Raw genomic sequence first — 21,992 nt, 5'->3', positions numbered from 1 at the left:
GGAGCATCCAGGGAAGGTCCCAAACACCCTCTGGAGGGTCCCAACCAACCCTTGAAGGGTCTCAAGCCCCTCCCGAGGTTCTGCAGCCCCCTGGGAGGCTGTGGAGCATCCAGGGAAGGTCCCAACCAACCCTTGAAGGGTCTCAAGCCCCCTCCCGAGGTTCTGCAGCCCCCTGGGAGGCTGTGGAGCATCCGGGGAAGGTCCCAAACACCCTCTGGAGGTTCCCAAGCATCCCTTGGAGCATATCTTGGAAGGTCCCAACCAACCCTTGAAGGGTCTCAAGCCCCCTCCCGAGGTTCTGCAGTCCCCTGGGAGGCTGTGGAGCATCCAGGGAAGGTCCCAACCAACCCTTGAAGGGTCTCAAGCCCCTCCCGAGGTTCTGCATCCCCCTGGGAGGCTGTGGAGCATCCAGGGAAGGTCCCAACCAACCCTTGAAGGGTCTCAAGCCCCCTCCCGAGGTTCTGCATCCCCCTGGGAGGCTGTGGAGCATCCAGAGAAGGTCCCAACCAACCCTTGAGGGGTCTCAAGCCCCTCCCGAGGTTCTGCATCCCCCTAGGAGGCTGTGGAGCATCCAGAGAAGGTCCCAACCAACCCTTGAAGGGTCTCAAGCCCCCTCCCGAGGTTCTGCATCCCCCTGGGAGGCTGTGGAGCATCCTGGGCATCCAATCGCCCTCCGGCGGCTCCCCGAAGCCGGAGCTCCCCCGGGGGGGGGTGTCTCAGACGTGCGTCTGCATCCTCCTCTGCAGGGGGCGGCTGGGGTCGGAGTTCTGGGAGGAGGAGTGGGAGTGGTGGGAGGAGGAGGCGGAGGCCTTGCTGGCTTTGTCGGACAGGGCGGCCGCGTCCTGGCGGCCGGCGCTGCTGACGCTGCTGTCGCACTGCGTGTCCAGGAAGGAGCTGCTGTCGCTGAGCGAGCCGCGCTGGAACTCCCGCTCGCACAGCTCGATGGAGCTGCTGCCCATGCCCAGCACGAAGCGCTGGCTGTAGTCGTAGAGGCGGCTCTGGCCGCCCAGGGTGCTGTAGAGGTTGGTGAAGGACATGCCCGTGGGCACCCGCTGCTTGGCGGCCGGGCGCAGCTCCGCCGGGCAGCCGGACAGCGAGAGGCTGGGCGGCGAGCGGCGCTCCGGGAAGGCGTTCACGCTGAAGTAGCCGTTGGTGGGGTCCTGCCGGGGGGGGCAGAGCGCGGCGGGGGTCAGCGCCGCCCCTCGGCGCCCTGCCGGTGTCCCCCGTGGGGGTCACTGCGCCTCGGCGCCCTGCCGGTGTCCCCCCTGCTGTCCACCACTGCTCTGTGCCCTGCTGGTGTCCCCCGTGGGGGTCACTGCCCCTCTGTGCCCTGCCGGTGTCCCCCGTGGGGGTCACTGCCCCTCTGTGCCCTGCCGGTGTCCCCCCTGCTGTCCACCACTGCTCTGTGCCCTGCCGGTGTCCCCCGTGGGGGTCACTGCCCCTCGGCGCCCTGCCGGTGTCCCCCCTGCTGTCCACCACTGCTCTGTGCCCTGCTGGTGTCCCCCGTGGGGGTCACTGCCCCTCGGCGCCCTGCGCCATCCCCCGTGGGGGTCACCGCGCCTCTGTGCCCTGCCGGTGTCCCCCCTGCTGTCCACCACTGCTCTGTGCCCTGCTGCCATCCCCCGTGGGGGTCACCGCGCCTCGGCGCCCTGCTGGTGTCCCCCGTGGGGGTCACTGCGCCTCGGCGCCCTGCTGGTGTCCCCCGTGGGGGTCACTGCCCCTCTGTGCCCTGCGCCATCCCCCGTGGGGGTCACTGCGCCTCTGTGCCCTGCTGGTGTCCCCCGTGGGGGTCACTGCGCCTCGGCGCCCTGCTGGTGTCCCCCCTGCTGTCCACCACTGCTCTGTGCCCTGCTGCCATCCCCCTTGGGGGTCACCGCGCCTCTGTGTCCTGCTGGTGTCCCCCTTGGGGGTCACTGAGCCTCTGGGCCCTGCTGGTGCCCACCCTGGTGTCCACCGCTCCTCTGTGCCTTGCTGGTGCCCACCCTGGTGTCCACCACTCTGTGCCCTGCTGCCATCCACCCTTGGTGTCCACCACTCCTCTGTGCCCTGCTGGTGTCCACCCTGCTGTCCACCACTCCTCTGTGCCTTGCTGGTGCCCACCCTGGTGTCCACCACTCTGTGCCCTGCTGCCATCCACCCTTGGTGTCCACCACTCCTCTGTGCCCTGCTGGTGCCCACCCTGGTGCCCACCACTCCTCTGTGCCTTGCTGGTGCCCACCCTGGTGTCCACCACTCTGTGCCCTGCTGCCATCCACCCTTGGTGTCCACCACTCCTCTGTGCCCTGCTGGTGCCCACCCTGGTGCCCACCACTCCTCTGTGCCTTGCTGGTGCCCACCCTGGTGTCCACCACTCTGTGCCCTGCTGCCATCCACCCTTGGTGTCCACCACTCCTCTGTGCCCTGCTGCCACCCAACCTGGTGCCCACCACTCCTCTGTGCCCTGCTGCCACCCAACCTGGTGTCCACCACTCCTCTGTGCCCAACTCCTGCTGCTGCCCCTCAGGAAGGAGCCCCCAGGCCCAGCCTGGGGCTTGGGTGTTCAGAGAGTCACAGAATAGCTTGGGTGGGGTTGGAGGAGACCCCAAAGCTCAGCCAGTCCCATGGGCAGGGACCCCTCCCCACAGCACAGGCTGCTCAGGGCCTCATCCAGCCTGGTCCTGAGCACCTCCAGGCAGGGCACAGCCACAGCCTCCCTGGGCAGCCTGTGCCAGGCTCTCCCCAGCCTCACTCTCAACAATTCCTTCCTCCTCTCCACTCTCAATCTCCTCTCTCCCAGCTCCAAGCCATTGTTCCTCAGCCTGGCCCCTGGTCCAGAGTCCCTCCCCAGCCCTCCTGGAGCCCTTCAGGCACTGGGAGGCTGCTCTGAGGTCTGCCTGCAGCCTTCTCCTCTCCCAGCAGTGCAGGAGCAGACCCTCAGCCCCAAAGCCTCTCCTCATGCCCCCAGGGCCTCCCAAGCAGGGGCACAGCCCCAGGGGGCTCCTTCCATCCCCCCTGCCCCATTCTCCTGTTCTCCAGACTACAGAAGCAGCCCAGAGGGGCCAGACCCTCCCTGGCCCGGGACTGGGGACACAGCAGGAGCCCAGGAGCGGCAGAAGCGCAGCTGGGTGAGGGCCAAGCTGCTCCTGCCCCATGGTGGGCACAGGGCAGGGTGCCCAGCACCTCAGGCTGCCACCACCTCAGCCAGGGGCTGCAGGAGTGACCCGGGGGGGGCTCAGAGCCGCAGCTGCCAATGGGACAGAGAGGGGCAGGGGGAGGCCATGGCCCTGGGGTCCAGCTCACCTTTAGGTTCTGGAACTCCTTCTCCTCCTCCTTGAGCACCTCCAGCTGCTTCAGCACCGAGTCCTGCTGGAACTCCCCCCTCTCCATCTGGGGAAGGAGGCAGCTGGGGGTCAGCAGCTCCCTGGGGGGAGCCCCAGCCCTCCCCCCTCCCCCAGCCCCAGGGCACCCAGGGGACTCGGCTGGGGGAGAGGCTGTGCCCAGGGCCACTGCAGAGGGACAGTGTGGGAGGGCAGCAGGGCTGGGTGGGCACCAGGCCCCCACCATGGCTTTGCCTCTCTTTTGGGGACTGATCCAGGTGGGGCTGAGGGGGAAGTGAATCCTTTCCAGCCCTGGGGCTCCACACCTGCCTGAAGCAACCCCCAGGGGGGTTTGTCCCTTCCTGCTGCTCAGCCTTTCCTCCCAGGCTGAGCTTGGCCTCTTCCAGCAACCCCAGGCACCCTCTGGCCTTGCCCCACTGCTGCCATTCAAGTGGCACCCTTCATGCCCCATGGCTGGCAGCACTGCAGGGCAGCCTGGCATTCAAGTGGCACCCTTCCTGCCCCATGGCTGGCAGCACTGCAGGGCAGGCTGGCATTCAGGTGGCACCCTTCATGCCCCATGGCTGGCAGCACTGCAGGGCAGGCTGGCATTCAAGAGGAGCCCTTCATGCCCCATGGCTGGCAGCACTGCAGGGCAGGCTGGCATTCAAGTGGCACCCTTCATGCCCCATGGCTGGCAGCACTGCAGGGCAGGCTGGCATTCAAGTGGCACCCTTCCTGCCCCATGGCTGGCAGCACTGCAGGGCAGGCTGGCATTCAAGTGGCACCCTTCCTGCCCCATGGCTGGCAGCACTGCAGGGCAGGCTGGCATTCAAGAGGAGCCCTTCATGCCCCATGGCTGGCAGCACTGCAGGGCAGGCTGGCATTCAAGTGGCACCCTTCCTGCCCCATGGCTGGCAGCACTGCAGGGCAGGCTGGCATTCAAGTGGAACCCCTCATGCCCCATGGCTGGCAGCACTGCAGGGCAGGCTGGCATTCAAGTGGAACCCCTCATGCCCCATGGCTGGCAGCACTGCAGGGCAGGCTGGCATTCAAGTGGAACCCCTCATGCCCCATGGCTGGCAGCACTGCAGGGCAGGCTGGCATTCAAGTGGAACCCCTCATGCCCCATGGCTGGCAGCACTGCAGGGCAGGCTGGCATTCAAGTGGAACCCCTCATGCCCCATGGCTGGCAGCACTGCAGGGCAGGCTGGCATTCAAGTGGCACCCCTCATGCCCCATGGCTGGCAGCACTGCAGGGCAGGCTGGCATTCAAGTGGCACCCCTCATGCCCCATGGCTGGCAGCACTGCAGGGCAGGCTGGCATTCAAGTGGAACCCCTCATGCCCCATGGCTGGCAGCACTGCAGGGCAGGCTGGCATTCAAGTGGAACCCCTCATGCCCCATGGCTGGCAGCACTGCAGGGCAGGCTGGCATTCAAGTGGCACCCCTCATGCCCCATGGCTGGCAGCACTGCAGGGCAGGCTGGCATTCAAGTGGCACCCTTCATGCCCCATGGCTGGCAGCACTGCAGGGCAGGCTGGCATTCAAGTGGCACCCCTCATGCCCCATGGCTGGCAGCACTGCAGGGCAGGCTGGCTGGGGCTCTGAGCAGCCTGCCCTGCTTGGGGCTGTCCCTGCTGGCTGCAGGGGCTGGGACTGGGTGGCCCTGAGGGGTCCCTTCCCTGCCAGACCTTTCCATGGCTTCATCTTGCCCAAGCCTTGCCCCTGGCCCTCCCCAGCAGATGGAAGCCCTGGAGGCTTTCCCCACCCTGGGGCTGGGGTCTGGCCCAGCCCAGGAGGCCAGGATGGGTTTGGATCTGAGTCAGTGTCTTCCTCCTTAGGGACCCCTGGTGATGGTTGATGTGGTGCCTCCAGAGGCTCCTGCAGTGGGCTGGCTGGGAAGGGACCTCACAGCTCATCCAGTCCCAAGCCCCTGCCATGGGCAGGGACCCCTCCCACCAGCCCAGGCTGCCCTCAGCCAGCTCTCTCCCTTTGAATGGTGACCACATGAGTTAGTCCTCAGCTTTCCTTACCCTGCCTGATGTGGAGAAGCCAAATAATCATCTCCCTCCCCCCCCCCAAGTCCTCAGCTGCCTTTTATCCCCTCCTGGATGGATCCTGGCGGGGGGGGTCACTGCCTTGGCACTGGGAAGAGAGCTTCAAACCAGCCTCTAAATCCATTTTGGTTACCCAAAGGTTCATCTCCTGCTCTTCCTTTGACACAAGCAGTGGCTGTGGGAAGCCAGCCTGCAGCACTTTCTGTTCCTCCCTGCAAGCCTTTGGTAGAGTCATTAAAGGCAAGAAATTAAAGCCCCTGAGCTGTGGCAGGGGAGGCAGAAAAGCTCTCTGAGAGCCATGGGATTCACAGCCCCAGACCAGGTCTCAGCAACACATCCAAACCCCTCCAGGGATGGGGACTGCACCTCTGCCCTGGGCAGCCTGGGCCAGGCCTGGACAGCCCTCAGGGGAAGAAATTGTTCCTCATGGCCAAGCTGAACCTCCCCTGGGGCAGCCTGAGGCCATTGCCTCTTGTCCTGTGCCTTGGGAGCAGAGCCCAAGCCCCACCTGGCTCCAGCCTCCTTGCAGGGAGCTGCAGAGAGCAAGGAGGTCTCCCTCAGCCTCCTCTGCTCCAGCCTCACCACCCCCAGCTCCCTCAGCTGCTCCTCCCCAGCCCTCTTCCCCAGACCCTTCCCCAGCTTCCTTGCCCTTCCCTGGCCCTGCTGCAGCCTCTCCAGGTGCTGCTGGGAGCCAGCAGCCCAGAGCTGAAGGCAGCACTCCAGGGGTGGCCTCAGCAGTGCCCAGCCCAGGGGCACAATCCCTGCCCTGCTCCTGCTGCCCACAGCATTGCTGCTGCAGGCCAGGCTGCTGGTGGCCTTCTTGCCCAGCTGGGCACCCCCTGGCTCCTCTGCAGCTGCTGGCACCCAGCACCCCCAGGGCCTTCCCCAGCAGGCAGTTCCCATTCAGGGCTTGCAGTGAGCTCAGGATCCATCAGAGGGCACCGAGCCCCCAGCGCGCCAACACCTCCGGCTCCAAGGCTCCAGCACAGTGCCCAGCTCCCAGTGCCCAGCTCCCCATTCCCAGCTCCCAACTCCCCATTCCCAGCTCCCAGCTCCCCATTCCCAGCTCCCAACTCCCCATTCCCAGCTCCCAGCTCCCCATTCCCAGCTCCCCATTCCCAGCTCCCAACTCCCCATTCCCAGCTCCCCATTCCCAACTCCCCATTCCCAGCTCCCCACTCCCCTTCCCAGCTCCCAGATCCCCATTCCCAGCCCCCAGCTCCCCATTCCCAGCTCCCAACTCCCCATTCCCAGCTCCCCATTCCCAGCTCCCAACTCCCCATTCCCAACTCCCCATTCCCAGCTCCCAGCTCCCCATTCCCAGCTCCCCATTCCCAGCTCCCAACTCCCCATTCCCAACTCCCCATTCCCAACTCCCCATTCCCAGCTCCCAGCTCCCCATTCCCAGCTCCCAACTCCCCATTCCCAACTCCCCATTCCCAGCTCCCCATTCCCAACTCCCCGTTCCCAGCTCCCCACTCCCCTTCCCAGCTCCCAGCTCCCCATTCCCAGCTCCCCACTCCCCACTCCCCATTCCCAACTCCCCGTTCCCAACTCCCCACTCCCCTTCCCAGCTCCCAACTCCCCATTCCCAACTCCCCATTCCCAGCTCCCCACTCCCCACTCCCAACTCCCCATTCCCAGCTCCCAGCTCCCCATTCCCAGCTCCCCACTCCCCACTCCCAACTCCCCATTCCCAGCTCCCCACTCCCAACTCCCCACTCCCCATTCCCAGCTCCCAGCTCCCCATTCCCAGCTCCCCATTCCCAGCTCCCCACTCCCCTTCCCAGCTCCCAGCTCCCCATTCCCAGCTCCCAGCTCCCCATTCCCAGCTCCCCATTCCCAACTCCCCGTTCCCAACTCCCCACTCCCCATTCCCAGCTCCCAGCTCCCCGTTCCCAGCTCCCCTCCTGGCATTGCTGGACCTCGGCGCCGCGGCTCTGCGCCGGGGAGCTGCTCCTTAGCGAGCGCTGGGACGCTCGGTGGCAGCCCCCCGGCACCCCCGCGCACCCCGATGCCCCCCCCGGCACCCCCCCCGCACCCCGATGCCCCCCCCGGTACCCCCCCGGCATCCTCCCGCACCCCCTGGCAGCCCCCCGGCACCCCCCCGCACCCCGATGCCCCCCCCCGGCACCCCCGCGCACCCCGATGCCCCCCCCGGTACCCCCCCGGCACCCCCCCCGCACCCCGATGCCCCCCCCCGGTACCCCCCCGGCATCCTCCCGCACCCCCTGGCAGCCCCCCGGCCCCTGCCCAGCTGGCTGCCGCTGGGCAAGCAGCAGCGAGCCGCGGAGGTGCCGTGCGGGAGCAGCACCACCGCGGGGGGAAGGCAGAGGAGAGGTGGGGAGGGGGCAGCAGAGGAGAGGGGAGAGCAGGAACGGTGCCGGGAGAGGCCTCCACAGCGCCTCCCGGCTTGGGAGCAGCAGCCAAGCGGCTGAGGGTTCACTGCCCCCGCAGCCAGGTCACTGCCCACAGCTCTGCAAGGCTGGAAATGACCTCCAAGCATCCTGCAATGGTTGTGGCTGGAGGAGACCTTCACAGACTCACAGAGACCCTCGGGGTCCCCAGGGCCAACTGGGAGCCTCCCAGGGCAGAAGTTCCTCCTCCTGCTGAGCTGCAACCTCCTGGGCTGCAGTTTCCATCCCTTGCTCCTTGGCCTATGCCAGGGTGCAGCTGAGCAGAGCCTGGCCCTGTGCCCTCCCTCCTGACCCCCAGCCCTCAGCTCTTGAGAGACATTGATCAGATCCCTCTCAGCCTTCTCCTCTGCAGCCTGAGCAGCCCCAGGGCTCTCAGCCTCTCCTCCCCAGGCAGTGCTGCAGTCCCTTCAGCAGCCTTGCAGCCCTCCCTTGGCCTCTCTGCAGCAGCTCCCTGTCCCTCCTGAGCTGGGGAGCCCAGAGCTGGAGGCAATCTTGCAGGGGAGGTCTCAGCAGGGCAGAGCAGAGGGGGAGGAGAAGCTCCCTGGCCCTGCTGGCCACACTCTGAATGCCCCCCAGGACCCCCTTGGCCTTCCTGGCCCCCAGGGCACATTGCTGCCCCATGCAGAGCTTGCTGCCCAGCAGCACTCCCAGCTGCTTCTCCCTGGGGCTGCTCTGCAGCAGATCCCCTGCCAGGCTGTGCTGCTGCAGCTGATTCTTCCTGCCCAGCTGCAGGACTCTGCTCTCCTCCTGGCTGAGCCTCAGCAGGTTCCTCTCTGCCAGCTCTCAGCCTCTGCAGGCCTCACTGAGTGGCCTCACAGCCTGCAGGGGTCTCAGCCAAGGCCCCCAGCCCTACCTGCTCACCTTTCAGGGCCTCTCCCCTTTCTGGGTCACTCGTGGGGCTGCTCTGTGCTGCTCACACCGTGAGCCCAGCAGGGGCCGAGGCATGGAGGGCAGTGCTGAGCTGAAGGAGAGGAGCAGCCATGCCAAGGACATGCTGCTGGGCCATGGGGCTGAGGCTGGACTCCCTGGGCTCTCAGCCACCCCGCCCTGTGCCCTTGCCCATGCTGCTGGGTGCCCTCAGGGCTCAGGGAGGTGACCCCAGGCAGGTGATGAGCACCCCCAGGCCACGCTGCCCCCGGGGGCGCCCCGGCCGGGGGCACCGACGCGATGCCTGCGGATGCAGCCCTCTGAAGGGTGCCCTGGAGACCACCTGCCTGGGTTGTGCCCGTGGCCCTTGCCCAGGGCAGCTGCCTGTGGGGGCAGGAGGTCCTTCCTTCCTTCCTTCCTTACCATCAGCTGCTTGATGCTGGGGTGCTCCTCGGCCTCCCTGCCCGCCGCCGGCTCCTTGTGGACGATCTCCACGCGGATGTCGTTCCTGGCCGACACCACCCCCTTCAGATCTGGCACAGAGGGCAGGGGTTAGGCCAGGGCTCAGCCCCCAGGAGCACCCCCAGGCTGCCCAGAGAGGCTGTGGGGCCTCCTTCTCTGGAGCCTTCCCAGCCCTGTCTGGGTGTGTGACCCGGGCTGGGCTCTGCGCTGCTGCTCCGGCAGGGCTCGGGCTGGGAGCCCTCCAGAGGTCCCTCCCAGCCCCTCACACCCTCTGGGCTGTGATCAATAGGGTGAAGGCTGAGCAGCTGAGCTCCTTGAGCTGGAGCTGAGCACAGCCTTTGACAGTGTCCCACAGCACATCCTGGTGCCCAGCCTCACCTGGAACAGCTCCAGGGCTGGAGCCTCGGCCACCTCCCCGGGCAGCCTGCTGCAGGGCTCCAGCAGCCTGCTGTGCAGAGCCTGCTCCTCAGATGCCCAGCTGCAGAGTGCTGGGAGCTGTGCAAGCCCTCTGGACCTGAGGAGCTCTGAGGTCTTTCCCAACCTCACTGACTCTGTGGTCCCCAGCCCCCTCTCCCATCCCTTCACTCCTGCTCCACCCCTGGGAATGCCAGGGGTCAAGCACTGGAGAAGCTTGGCTGGGCTGGAGCTGCCTCCTGGAAGCACCAGCTCTGTTTCCCACCCCCCACAAAGACTTCTCCACTCTGCACCCAGCTTGAGACTGATTCCTCTTGTCCTGGTGCTGGGTGCCTGGGAGCAGAGCTCAACCCCCAGCTGGCTCCAGCCTCCCCTCAGGGAGTTGGGGAGAGCAAGAAGGTCTCCCCTGAGCCTCCTCTTCTGCAGGCTGAGCAACCCCCTGCCAGAGCAGCAGCACAGAGTCCAGCCCAGGTCACACAGAACACATCCAGGCAGGGCTGGGAAGGCTCCAGGGAAGGAGACTCCACAACCTCTCTGGGCAGCCTGCTCCAGGCCTCTGGGAGCCTCCCAGGGCAGAAGTTCCTCCTCCTGCTGAGCTGCAACCTCCTGGGCTGCAGTTTCCATCCCTTGCTCCTTGGCCTATGCCAGGGTGCAGCTGAGCAGAGCCTGGCCCTGTGCCCTCCCTCCTGACCCCCAGCCCTCAGCTCTTGAGAGACATTGATCAGATCCCTCTCAGCCTTCTCCTCTGCAGCCTGAGCAGCCCCAGGGCTCTCAGCCTCTCCTCCCCAGGCAGTGCTGCAGTCCCTGCAGCATCCTTGCAGCCCTCCCTTGGCCTCTCTGCAGCAGCTCCCTGTCCCTCCTGAGCTGGGGAGCCCAGAGCTGGATGCAGTCTTCCAGGGGAGGTCTCAGCAGAGGCAGAGCAGAGGGGGGAGGAGAAGCTCCCTGGATCCTCTGAATGCCCCCCAGGAGCCCCTTGGCCTTCCTGGCCCCCAGGGCACATTGCTGCCCCATGCATTATTCGTTATCCAGCCTGTGGTTCCCCTGGGACCCCCTTTCTCCCCTCCTTTCTCCCCCCCTCCCCCCGGCTGCAGCCCGGCGGGCCCGGGGCTCACTTACTGCGCTGGGAGCGAGCGCAGCAGAAGGCGACGATGGTGGCCAGCAGCACCAGGACGGCCACGCCGGCCCCCACGGCCACGCCGATCACCACCGCCATGGGCACCGACTCTGCAGGGGCGACAGACGGCGGCCGTCGGCCTGGGGGCAGGGCACAGGGCTGCCCTCGGCCGGCCCCCCGGCCGCAGACCCAGCCCCCAGCCCCCGGGAGAGCCTCAGAGCTCAGCCTGGGGAAGGCTTTGGGACCTCCTGCCCGCCCCCCACACGCCCTGACCCCTGCCTGGGCTGTCCAGGGGACAGAGCTGAGCCCTGCCTGGGCTGTCCAGGGGACAGAGCTGAGCCCAGCCTGGGCTGCCCAGGGGACAGAGCTGAGCCCTGCCTGGGCTGTCAGGGGACAGAGCTGAGGCCAGCCTGGGCTGCCAGGGGACAGAGCTGAGCCCTGCCTGGGCTGTCCAGGGGACAGAGCTGACCCCAGCCTGGGCTGCCCAGGGGACAGAGCTGACCCCTGCCTGGGCTGCCCAGGGGACAGAGCTGAGCCCTGCCTGGGCTGCCCAGGGGACAGAGCTGAGCCCAGCCTGGGCTGCCCAGGGGACAGTCCCAGAGCTGAGCCCTGCCTGGGCTGCCCAGGGGACAGTCCCAGAGCTGAGCCCTGCCTGAGCTGCCCAGGGGACAGTCCCAGAGCTGACCCCTGCCTGGGCTGCCCAGGGGACAGTCCCAGAGCTGAGCCCTGCCTGAGCTGCCCAGGGGACAGTCCCAGAGCTGAGCCCTGCCTGGGCTGCCCAGGGGACAGAGCTGAGCCCTGCCTGGGCTGCCCAGGGGACAGAGCTGAGCCCAGCCTGGGCTGCCCAGGGGACAGTCACAGAGCTGACCCCTGCCTGGGCTGCCCAGGGGACAGAGCTGACCCCTGCCTGGGCTGCCCAGGGGACAGAGCTGAGCCCTGCCTGGGCTGCCCAGGGGACAGAGCTGAGCCCTGCCTGGGCTGCCCAGGGGACAGTCACAGAGCTGAGCCCAGCCTGAGCTGCCCAGGGGACAGTCACAGAGCTGACCCCAGCCTGAGCTGCCCAGGGGACAGTCACAGAGCTGAGCCCAGCCTGAGCTGCCCAGGGGACAGTCACAGAGCTGACCCCAGCCTGAGCTGCCCAGGGGACAGTCACAGAGCTGAGCCCAGCCTGAGCTGCCCAGGGGACAGTCACAGAGCTGACCCCAGCCTGGGCTGCCCAGGGGACAGTCACAGAGCTGAGCCCAGCCTGGGCTGGGCCTGGGGGCAGAGCTGAGCCCAGCCTGGGCTGCCCATGGGACAGTCCCAGAGCTGAGCCCTGCCTGGGCTGCCCAGGGGACAGTCCCAGAGCTGAGCCCAGCCTGGGCTGGGCCTGGGGGCAGAGCTGAGCCCTGCCTGGGCTGCCCAGGGGACAGTCCCAGAGCTGAGCCCAGCCTGGGCTGCCCAGGGGACAGTCCCAGAGCTGAGCCCAGCCTGGGCTGCCCAGGTGCAGGGAGGTTGTCCTCTCTGGGAGCTGTCAATGCTGCTGGGCCCTGAGGATGTGGAGCAGCACAGGAGCAAAGGAGCAGCCTGCTGCTGCCACCCTGCTGCTGCCACCCTGCTGCTGCCACCCTGCTGCCAGCTGCTCCCTGGGCTGAGGACCAGCCCTGGTGCTCCTGATGCTGACCACAGACTGCACCCTGGGCCTGAGCTCCCAGGTCCTGCCTGTGCCTTTCAGCCTTCCTGAGGGCCCTGCAGCCCTCCTGGAGGCACTGGGGCTGTGGGACTGGGGCTGTGGGACTGGGGCTGTGGGACTGGGGCTGTGGGTGGCAATTCCCCCAGCAGCTCTGTCTGCTCAGCCAAAGGCTGCTCCATTCTTATCTCATCTCTCATCTCGGTTCAGCTGGCCCAGGGGAGCTCTGAAGCCACTGCAAGTCACCCACAGCAGTGGCCATGGGGCCTCAGGTGTGCTGAGTGCTGCATGGAGCCACCAGGGCTGGCTGAGCTCAGCCTCTGCTGCTCACACCTCTGGCACCACTCAGCAGAGGCTGGCCCCAGCCTCTTGCCCCCCAGGGGCCCTTCAGCTCTTGCTGAGCATTGCTGAGCATTGCTCTGGGGCTGCTCTGCTGCAGGCTCTCAGCCCCAGGGCTCTCAGCCTTGGCTCCTGCCAGAGCTGCTCCAGGCCCCTCAGCAGCTTCCCAGCCTCCCCTGCCCTCTCTCCAGCACTTCTCTGGCCCTCTGCCCCTGGGCAGCACACAACTGCCCCCAGGGCCCCTGCTCTCCCCCAGCTCCTGCTGTCCCTCACCCCCTGCTCTCCCCCAGCCCCTGCTGACTCCCAGTTCCAGGGCAGGCTCTGCCAGGCAGGGCTCAGTGAGGAGCAGGCAGTGATGGTGATGAAGGTGCTGGGGGCTCATGCAGGGAAGGGGGGTGGGGGAAGCCCCCTGGGGTACCCCTGGGGACACAGAGAGGAGGAGCTGAGCTATGCTCTGCTGGGGGCACAGAGAGCTGAGCTCTGCCCTGCTGGGGGCACAGGGAGCTGAGCTCTGCCCTGCTGGGGGCACAGAGAGCTGAGCTCTGCCCTGCTGGGGGCACAGAGAGCTGAGCTCTGCCCTGCTGGGGGCACAGGGAGCTGAGCTCTGCCCTGCTGGGGGCACAGAGAGGAGGAGCTGAGCTCTGCCCTGCTGGGGGCACAGGGAGGAGGAGCTGAGCTCTGCCCTGCTGGGGGCACAGGGAGGAGGAGCTGAGCTCTGCCCTGCTGTGGGCACAGAGAGGAGGAGCTGAGCTCTGCCCTGCTGGGGGCACAGGGAGGAGGAGCTGAGCTCTGCCCTGCTGTGGGCACAGAGAGCTGAGCTCTGCCCTGCTGGGGGCACAGGGAGCTGAGCTCTGCCCTGCTGGGGGCACAGGGAGGAGGAGCTGAGCTCTGCCCTGCTGGGGGCACAGGGAGCTGAGTTCTGCCCTGCTGGGGGCACAGGGAGGAGGAGCTGAGCTCTGCCCTGCTGGGGGCACAGGGAGCTGAGCCCTGCCCTGCTGGGGGCACAGGGAGCTGAGCTCTGCCCTGCTGGGGGCACAGAGAGCTGAGCTCTGCCCTGCTGGGGGCACAGGGAGCTGAGCCCTGCCCTGCTGGGGGCACAGGGAGCTGAGCCCTGCCCTGCTGGGGGCACAGGGAGCTGAGCCCTGCCCTGCTGGGGGCACAGGGAGCTGAGCTCTGCCCTGCTGGGGGCACAGGGAGCTGAGCCCTGCCCTGCTGGGGGCACAGAGAGCTGAGCCCTGCCCTGCTGGGGGCACAGGGAGGAGGAGCTGAGCTCTGCCCTGCTGGGGTCACAGAGAGCTGAGCTCTGCCCTGCTGGGGTCACAGAGAGCTGAGCTCTGCCCTGCTGGGGGCACAGGGAGGAGGAGCTGAGCCCTGCCCTACTGGGGGCACAGGGAGCTGAGCTCTGCCCTACTGGGGGCACAGAGAGCTGAGCTCTGCCCTGCTGGGGGCACAGAGAGCTGAGCTCTGCCCTGCTGGGGGCACAGAGAGGAGGAGCTGAGCTCTGCCCTGCTGGGGTCACAGAGAGCTGAGCTCTGCCCTGCTGGGGTCACAGAGAGCTGAGCTCTGCCCTGCTGGGGGCACAGGGAGGAGGAGCTGAGCCCTGCCCTGCTGGGGGCACAGGGAGCTGAGCTCTGCCCTGCTGGGGGCACAGGGAGGAGGAGCTGAGCTCTGCCCTGCTGGGGGCACAGGGAGGAGGAGCTGAGCTCTGCCCTGCTGGGGGCACAGGGAGCTGAGCTCTGCCCTGCTGGGGGCACAGGGAGGAGGAGCTGAGCTCTGCCCTGCTGGGGGCACAGAGAGCTGAGCTCTGCCCTGCTGGGGGCACAGAGAGGAGGAGCTGAGCTCTGCCCTGCTGAGGGCACAGGGAGGAGGAGCTGAGCTCTGCCCTGCTGGGGGCACAGAGAGGAGGAGCTGAGCTCTGCCCTACTGGGGGCACAGGGAGGAGGAGCTGAGCTCTGCCCTGCTGGGGGCACAGAGAGCTGAGCTCTGCCCTGCTGGGGGCACAGGGAGGAGGAGCTGAGCTCTGCCCTGCTGGGGGCACAGAGAGGAGGAGCTGAGCTCTGCTCTGCTGGGGGCACAGAGAGGAGGAGCTGAGCTCTGCCCTGCTGGGGGCACAGGGAGGAGGAGCTGAGCTCTGCCCTGCTGGGGGCACAGAGAGCTGAGCTCTGCCCTGCTGGGGGCACAGAGAGCTGAGCTCTGCCCTGCTGGGGGCACAGAGAGGAGGAGCTGAGCTCTGCCCTGCTGGGGGCACAGGGAGGAGGAGCTGAGCTCTGCCCTGCTGGGGGCACAGAGAGCTGAGCTCTGCCCTGCTGGGGGTACAGAGAGGAGGAGCTGAGCTCTGCCCTGCTGGGGGCACAGAGAGGAGGAGCTGAGCCCTGCCCTGCTGGGGGCACAGAGAGCTGAGCCCTGCCCTGCTGGGGGCACAGAGAGCTGAGCTCTGCCCTGCTGGGGGCACAGGGAGGAGGAGCTGAGCTCTGCCCTGCTGGGGGCACAGAGAGCTGAGCTCTGCCCTGCTGGGGGCACAGGGAGGAGGAGCTGAGCTCTGCCCTGCTGGGGGCACAGAGAGCTGAGCTCTGCCCTGCTGGGGGCACAGGGAGCTGAGCCCAGCCTGCTCCAGTCTCCCAGCCCATGGCCTGCAGCTTGCCCTGGCCCCTTACTGCCCTACCCTGGCCCCTTGCTCCCTTGCCCTGCTCCCTTGCTCCCTTGCCCTGCTCCCTTGCTGCCCTGCCCTGGCCCCTTGCTCCCTTGCCCTGCTCCCTTGCTGCCCTGCCCTGGCCCCTTGCTCCCTTGCCCTGCTCCCTTGCTGCCCTTGCCCTGGCCCCTTGCTGCCCTGCCCTGCTCCCTTGCTCCCTTGCCCTGCTCCCTTGCTGCCCTGCCCTGGCCCCTTGCTGCCCTTGCCCTGGCCCCTTGCTGCCCTGCCCTGCTCCCTTGCTGCCCTGCCCTGCTCCCTTGCTGCCCTACCCTGGCCCCTTGCTGCCCTTGCCCTGGCCCCTTGCTGCCCTGCCCTGCTCCCTTGCTGCCCTACCCTGGCCCCTTGCTGCCCTGCCCTGGCCCCTTGCTGCCCTGCCCTGCTCCCTTGCTGCCCTTGCCCTGGCCCCTTGCTCCCTTGCCCTGGCCCCTTGCTGCCCTGCCCTGGCCCCTTGCTGCCCTGCCCTGGCCCCTTGCTGCCCTTGCCCTGCTCCCTTGCTGCCCTGCCCTGGTCCCTTGCTGCCCTGCCCTGGCCCCTTGCTGCCCTTGCCCTGCTCCCTTGCTGCCCTGCCCTGGCCCCTTGCTGCCCTGCCCTGGCCCCTTGCTGCCCTACCCTGGCCCCTTGCTGCCCTACCCTGCTCCCTTGCTGCCCTGCCCTGCTCCCTTACTGCCCTGCCCTGCTCCCTTGCTCCCTTGCTGCCCTGCCCTGGCCCCTTGCTGCCCTGCCCTGGCCCCTTGCTGCCCTGCCCTGCTCCCTTGCCTCCTTGCCCTGCTCCCTTGCTGCCCTTGCCCTGTCCCCTTGCTGCCCTGCCCTGCTCCCTTGCTGCCCTTGTCCTGGCCCCTTGCTGCCCTTGCCCTGCTCCCTTGCTGCCCTGCCCTGGCCCCTTGCTGCCCTGCCCTGGTCCCTTGCTGCCCTGCCCTGTCCCCTTGCTGCCCTGCCCTGTCCCCTTGCTGCCCTGCCCTGCTCCCTTGCCTCCTTGCCCTGCTCCCTTACTGCCCTGCCCTGTCCCCTTGCTGCCCTGCCCTGTCCCCTTGCTGCCCTGCCCTGGTCCCTTGCTGCCCTGCTCTGTCCCCTTGCTGCCCTGCCCTGGTCCCTTGCTGCCCTGCCCTGTCCCCTTGCTGCCCTACCCTGGTCCCTTGCTGCCCTACCCTGGTCCCTTGCTGCCCTGCCCTGGCCCCTTGCTGCCCTGCCCTGGTCCCTTGCTGCCCTGCCCTGTCCCCTTGCTGCCCTGCCCTGGCCCCTTGCTGCCCTGCCCTGCTCCCTTGCTGCCCTGCCCTGCTCCCTTACTGCCCTGCCCTGCTCCCTTGCTCCCTTGCCCTGCTCCCTTGCTGCCCTGCCCTGGCCCCTTGCTGCCCTTGCCCTGCTCCCTTGCTGCCTTGCCCTGGCCCCTTGCTGCCCTGCCCTGTGCTGTGGGAGGCTGCAGGCTGGCCGGGGGCAGGGGCTGGGCCGGGAGGGGGCAGCAGCTCCCCGGGTCCGTACCTGCTTGCATCCCAGCTCCTGACTTCATCTCGGGACCTGTTTGAAAACAAAGCAAGTGTCCAGCAGGGCCCAGGGCTCAGGCCCTGCTCTGCCCCAGCTGCAGCCAGGCCCCGTGAAGGGGAGCTGCTGGGCCACCCTGCAGCCTCTTTGGCCACTTCATGGCATCCTTGGCCACCCTGCAGCCTTCTTGGCCACCCTGCAGCCTTCTTGGCCACCCTGAGCCTCCTTGGCCACCCTGAGCCTCCTTGGCCACCCTGCAGCCTCCTTGGCCACCCTGAGCCTCCTTGGCCACCCTGTAGTCTCATTGGCCCTGCCCAGCGCAGCCCAGCCCAGCCCCATCCTGCTCTGCCTTATCCTATCCTGCCCAGCCCTGCCCTGCCCAGCCCTATCCTGCCCAGCCCTGCCCTGCCCTGCCCAGCCCTGCCCTGCCCTGCCCTGCCCAGCCCTATCCTGCCCAGCCCTGCCCTGCCCTGCCCAGCCCTGCCCTGCCCTATCCTGCCCAGCCCTGCCCTGCCCTGCCCAGCCCTGCCCTGCCCAGCCCTATCCTGCCCAGCCCTGCCCTGCCCTCCAGTGCCCAGATCCGAGCTGGATGCCCTGCAGGATGCCCAGCTGGATGCCCAGCTGGATGCCCTGCAGGATGCCCAGCTGGATGCCCTGCAGGATGCCCAGCTGGATGCCCAGCTGGATGCCCTGCAGGATGCCCAGCAGGATGCCCAGCCGGATGCCCAGCTGGATGCCCAGCTGGATGCCCTGCAGGATGCCCTGCAGGATGCCCAGCAGGATGCCCAGCCGGATGCCCAGCTGGATGCCCTGCAGAATGCCCAGCCGGATGCCCAGCTGGATGCCCAGCAGGATGCCCTGCAGGATGCCCAGCAGGATGCCCAGCTGGATGCCCAGCAGGATGTCCAGCTGGATGCCCTGCAGGATGCCCAGCCGGATGCCCAGCCGGATGCCCAGCCAGATGCCCTGCAGGATGCCCTGCAGGATGCCCAGCTGGATGCCCAGCAGGATGCCCAGCAGGATGCCCAGCTGGATGCCCAGCTGGATGCCCTGCAGGATGCCCAGCAGGATGCCCAGCCGGATGCCCTGCAGGATGCCCAGCCGGATGCCCTGCAGGATGCCCAGCTGGATGCCCTGCAGGATGCCCAGCCGGATGCCCAGCCGGATGCCCAGCCAGATGCCCTGCAGGATGCCCTGCAGGATGCCCAGCTGGATGCCCAGCAGGATGCCCAGCAGGATGCCCAGCTGGATGCCCAGCTGGATGCCCTGCAGGATGCCCAGCAGGATGCCCAGCTGGATGCCCTGCAGGATGCCCAGCCGGATGCCCTGCAGGATGCCCAGCTGGATGCCCTGCAGGATGCCCAGCCGGATGCCCAGCCGGATGCCCAGCCAGATGCCCTGCAGGATGCCCTGCAGGATGCCCAGCTGGATGCCCAGCAGGATGCCCAGCAGGATGCCCAGCTGGATGCCCAGCTGGATGCCCTGCAGGATGCCCAGCAGGATGCCCAGCTGGATGCCCAGCAGGATGCCCAGCCGGGTCCAGCTGTTCCTCACAGAGCCAGCTCCTTCCCTTGCCGCCGCCAGCCCCCGGAGTGCAGCCCCCTTGCTCCTGCCCTGCCGCCCGGGCCGGGGGGCTCAGTCCTGCAGCCGTGGCTGGAGGCTGCCCCCGGCCCCAGAGCCTTCCTCCTCCTCACTGCCCTCCCCGTGGGCAGCAGGGGCTGGGGGGACGTGGGGAGCCCCTGCCCCTGTCCCTCCAAGGCTCTCAGCCCGGGGCATCACCTTGTGCCTCGGGGCCAGGAGGGGCTTCAGCAGGACACCCGAGCCCGGGCCGGCCCCCAGCCCCGAGCCTCAGCCGGCACCGGGACCCCCCGGGACGCAGCCTCCGCACCGAGCTCCCTGCTTGGCTCTGCGCCTCCCTCCCTGGGCGCCTCCGGCCGCTGCCCCCCGCCGCGGCTCCCCCGGTCCCCGGTCCCCGGTCCCCAGCCCCGGCCCGGGGCGCTGCCGACCTTGCTCCTTCAGGCGGATGATCTCCGTGTCGGAGCCGAAGCTGTTCCAGGCGGTGCAGTTGTAGATGGTCTGGAAGTCAGCCCTGACGATGTTGCTGATGGTGAGGGTGGAGATGACTCCCTCCTCCGTGCTCACCGTCTCCACCGTGTAGCGCCCCGAGGTGCCCGACTCCAGCACGTTCTCCTTCCAGGACCAAGCCTGCGGGGAGAGAGCTCAGCACAGGGCAGCTCTGCCCCCGGGGCAGCCCCAGCGGGGACAGGGCTGGGAAGGGACCCCCGGAGCTCCCCCAGCCCCTGCTGCAGCAGGGCACCCCCAGCAGCCTGCCCAGGGGCACAGTGCCCAGGGGGGGTTGGAAGCTCTCCACACCAGGACACTCCACAACCTCTCTGGGCAGCCTGCTCCAGGCCTCCAGCACCCTCCCAACAAACAACTTGCTCCTCCTCTTCCCCTCCAACCTCCTGGGCTCCACTCTCTGCCCACTGCCCCTTGGCCTGGCCCTGGGCACCACTCAGCAGAGGCTGGCCCCAGCCTCTTGCCCCCCAGGGGCCCTTCAGCTCTTGCTGAGCATTGCTGAGCATTGCTCTGGGGCTGCTCTGCTGCAGGCTCTCAGCCCCAGGGCTCTCAGCCTTGGCTCCTGCCAGAGCTGCTCCAGGCCCCTCAGCAGCTTCCCAGCCTCCCCTGCCCTCTCTCCAGCACTTCTCTGGCCCTCTGCCCCTGGGCAGCACACAACTGCCCCCAGGGCTCCAGAGGTGGCCTCAGCAGGGCAGGGCAGAGGGGCAGCACAACCTCCCTTGCCCTGCTGCTGCCCACACTCTTCTCCATGCCCCCAGCACAGCCTTGGCCTTCTTGGCCCCCAGGCCACCTTGCTGCTGCTGGCCAACTCCTTGTCCCCCAGCACTGCCAGCTGCTTCTGCTTGCAGCTGCTTGCCAGCAGCTTCCCCCTGCCCTGTGCTGCTGCAGGAGGTTGTTCCTGCCCAGGGCCAGGACCCTGCCCTTGCCCTGCTGCCCCTTCAGGAGGTTGCTCTCCCCCAGCTCTCAGCCTGCCCAGGGCTCCCTGGCTGCCAGCACAGCCTGAGGGCTCTCAGCCACTGCTCCCAGCTCTGTGCCAGCAGCAACCTGCCTGAGCCTCCACTCTGAGCCTTCAGCCAGGTCAGTGAGGAAGATGCTGACCAGGTCTGGACCCAGCCCTGAGCCCTGGCTACCTGCTCCTCACCCCCTGCTCCCCTGCCCTCTGTGCCCCACACACAGCATCCCCCCTGGCTCTCTTACAAAGCCAGAAGCAGGGCAAGTTCCTTCCCACCCTGAGCTGCCCTGAGAGGAGCCAAAGCCTGGGGGCTGCCAAACCCTCAGCAGCTCTTGCTTGGGGGGTTGTGCTGAGGGGCAGCAGCCAGGGGCCTGCAGCACCTCTGAGCTGCAGTTTGTGCAGCACATTGATGGAGGTCTTGGACCAGACTGGACCCAGCCCTGAGCCCAGCCCTGAGCCCAGGGGACCACCACCAGCCCCAGGCCTCCAGCTGGACCCTACCCCATGGATCACAACCCTCTGAGCTGTGTCCTTCAGCCTCTTCCCAACCCATCCCCCTGCCCCCCCTGCCCCCCCACTTCCTTCCTCTCCTCAGAGTCTGGACCCAGCCCTGAGCCCTGGGGCACAGCAGGAGCTGCAGACCCCCAACCAGACCCTGCCCCACTGCCCACAGCCCTCTGAGCTGTGTCCTTCAGCCGGGTCTCAACCCACCCCCAGCCCACGCCTCCTGAGCCTGCCTGGGAGGATGCTGTGGGGCCCAGGAGGGGGCCCAGGGTGCCCACAGCCCTGCCGTGCCCCTGAGCCGTGCCGGGAGCCCTCCTGCCCCCGGGGCCCCTACTCACGATGCGGTCTGGGGGCGGGGTGCTGCGGATGAAGCATTTGATCTGCCCCTTCTGGCCGTGCAGGGCGTGCTGGGTCTGCGTGCTGGAGATGATGGGTGGCCCTGCAAGGGGGAGGAGAGGGCAGCTGGCACCTCCCAGGGCTGCCTGGCAGGGCCCCTGGGGGGGCTCTTTGTGCTGCAAGCCCAGCCCAGGGCACCAGGAGCCCCCCCAGCCCTGCTCCCACCTTGCGCTGGGGAAGCCTCCTTGGCGACCCTGGCCCCTGGGAAGGGCTTTGCCCCTCCAGCCCAGCCCACCTGGGGGTCCTCTGCCATGGCCTCCTGGATTTGTCAGCCCACAATCTAAGTGCCCCTCAGGGGCTTCAGGGAGCAGGAGGAGGTCAGCAGCAGTGTCCTGCCACCAGCCTGCCCCACAGAGTGGAGGCATCCCTGCTGGCACCCCCCAGCTGGCTTCTCCTGCACCACTCAGCTGCTGGAGGGGCCCAGAGCGGCTGCCAAAGGCTCTGCCTGAGTGGTGCCAGGCTGGGCACACAGGAAATGTCCTTGCCCTGCCTGGGTGGGCATCCTGAAGCCATGGCTGGGAGCAGAGGGCTTGGAGAGCAGAGCTTGGGGTGGTGGGATCAGTGTTCCCCCCCCTGCCAACAGCCCTTCCCCTGAGGAGGGAGCAGCCAAGGGGGCAGGGATGTGCAGAGCCCCCGGGGCTGCCCCCTGCAAGGGCAAGAGCTGCACTGGGACCAGCTCCAAGAGGCCAACAGACTGCTGGGGACAGCCTCAGCTGGGACTTGGGCCCAGGGCTGGCTGCAGTGGGAGAGCTTCCTGGGCTCATCCTCCCTCCCATCTCTCCATCCCTCCCTCCCTCCCTCCCTCCCTCCCTCCCTCCTTCCCTCCATCCCTTCCTCCCTCCCTCCCTCCCTCTTTCCCTCCTCTTCTATCTCCTGTCCCTTGGGAGCAGAGCCCAAGCCCCACCTGGCTCCAGCCTCCTTGCAGGGAGCTGCAGAGAGCAAGGAGGTCTCCCTCAGCCTCCTCTGCCCCAGCAGGCCACCCCCAGCAGCCTGCCCAGGGGCACAGTGCCCAGGGGGGGTTGGAAGCTCTCCACACCAGGACACTCCACAACCTCTCTGGGCAGCCTGCTCCAGGCCTCCAGCACCCTCCCAACAAACAACTTTCTCCTCCTCTTCCCCTCCAACCTCCTGGGCTCCACTCTCTGCCCACTGCCCCTTGGCCTGGCCCTGGGCACCACTCAGCAGAGGCTGGCCCCAGCCTCTTGCCCCCCAGGGGCCCTTCAGCTCTTGCTGAGCATTGCTGAGCATTGCTCTGGGG

General features: G+C 67.9%; 1 protein-coding gene across 2 annotated transcripts in view; it reads right to left on the bottom strand.

Moving 5' to 3' along the window:
• Positions 1-714: 714 nt before the first annotated feature.
• KIRREL3 (kirre like nephrin family adhesion molecule 3) overlaps positions 715-21,992 on the bottom strand; it is a 474,640-nt gene continuing 453,362 nt past the window's right edge. Inside the window, exons 11-17 of one of the 2 annotated variants that reach the window (XM_054176072.1) lie at positions 20,677-20,777; positions 18,810-19,008; positions 16,804-16,839; positions 10,633-10,740; positions 9,064-9,173; positions 3,280-3,366; positions 715-1,160 (exon numbers count right to left, since the gene is read on the bottom strand). In XM_054176072.1, coding sequence (XP_054032047.1) covers positions 717-1,160; positions 3,280-3,366; positions 9,064-9,173; positions 10,633-10,740; positions 16,804-16,839; positions 18,810-19,008; positions 20,677-20,777 — 1,085 coding nt within the window. In that variant the 3' untranslated portion in view covers positions 715-716. The remainder of the gene's footprint in view (positions 1,161-3,279; positions 3,367-9,063; positions 9,174-10,632; positions 10,741-16,803; positions 16,840-18,809; positions 19,009-20,676; positions 20,778-21,992) is intronic. The other variant, XM_054176071.1, reaches the window with a different exon arrangement.

The sequence above is a fragment of the Dryobates pubescens genome, chromosome 34 (assembly GCF_014839835.1).
Source record: "Dryobates pubescens isolate bDryPub1 chromosome 34, bDryPub1.pri, whole genome shotgun sequence".
NCBI lineage: Eukaryota > Metazoa > Chordata > Aves > Piciformes > Picidae > Dryobates > Dryobates pubescens.
The sequence above is the reverse complement of the archived record's forward strand: the minus strand, read 5'-3'. Positions and strand labels throughout refer to the sequence as shown.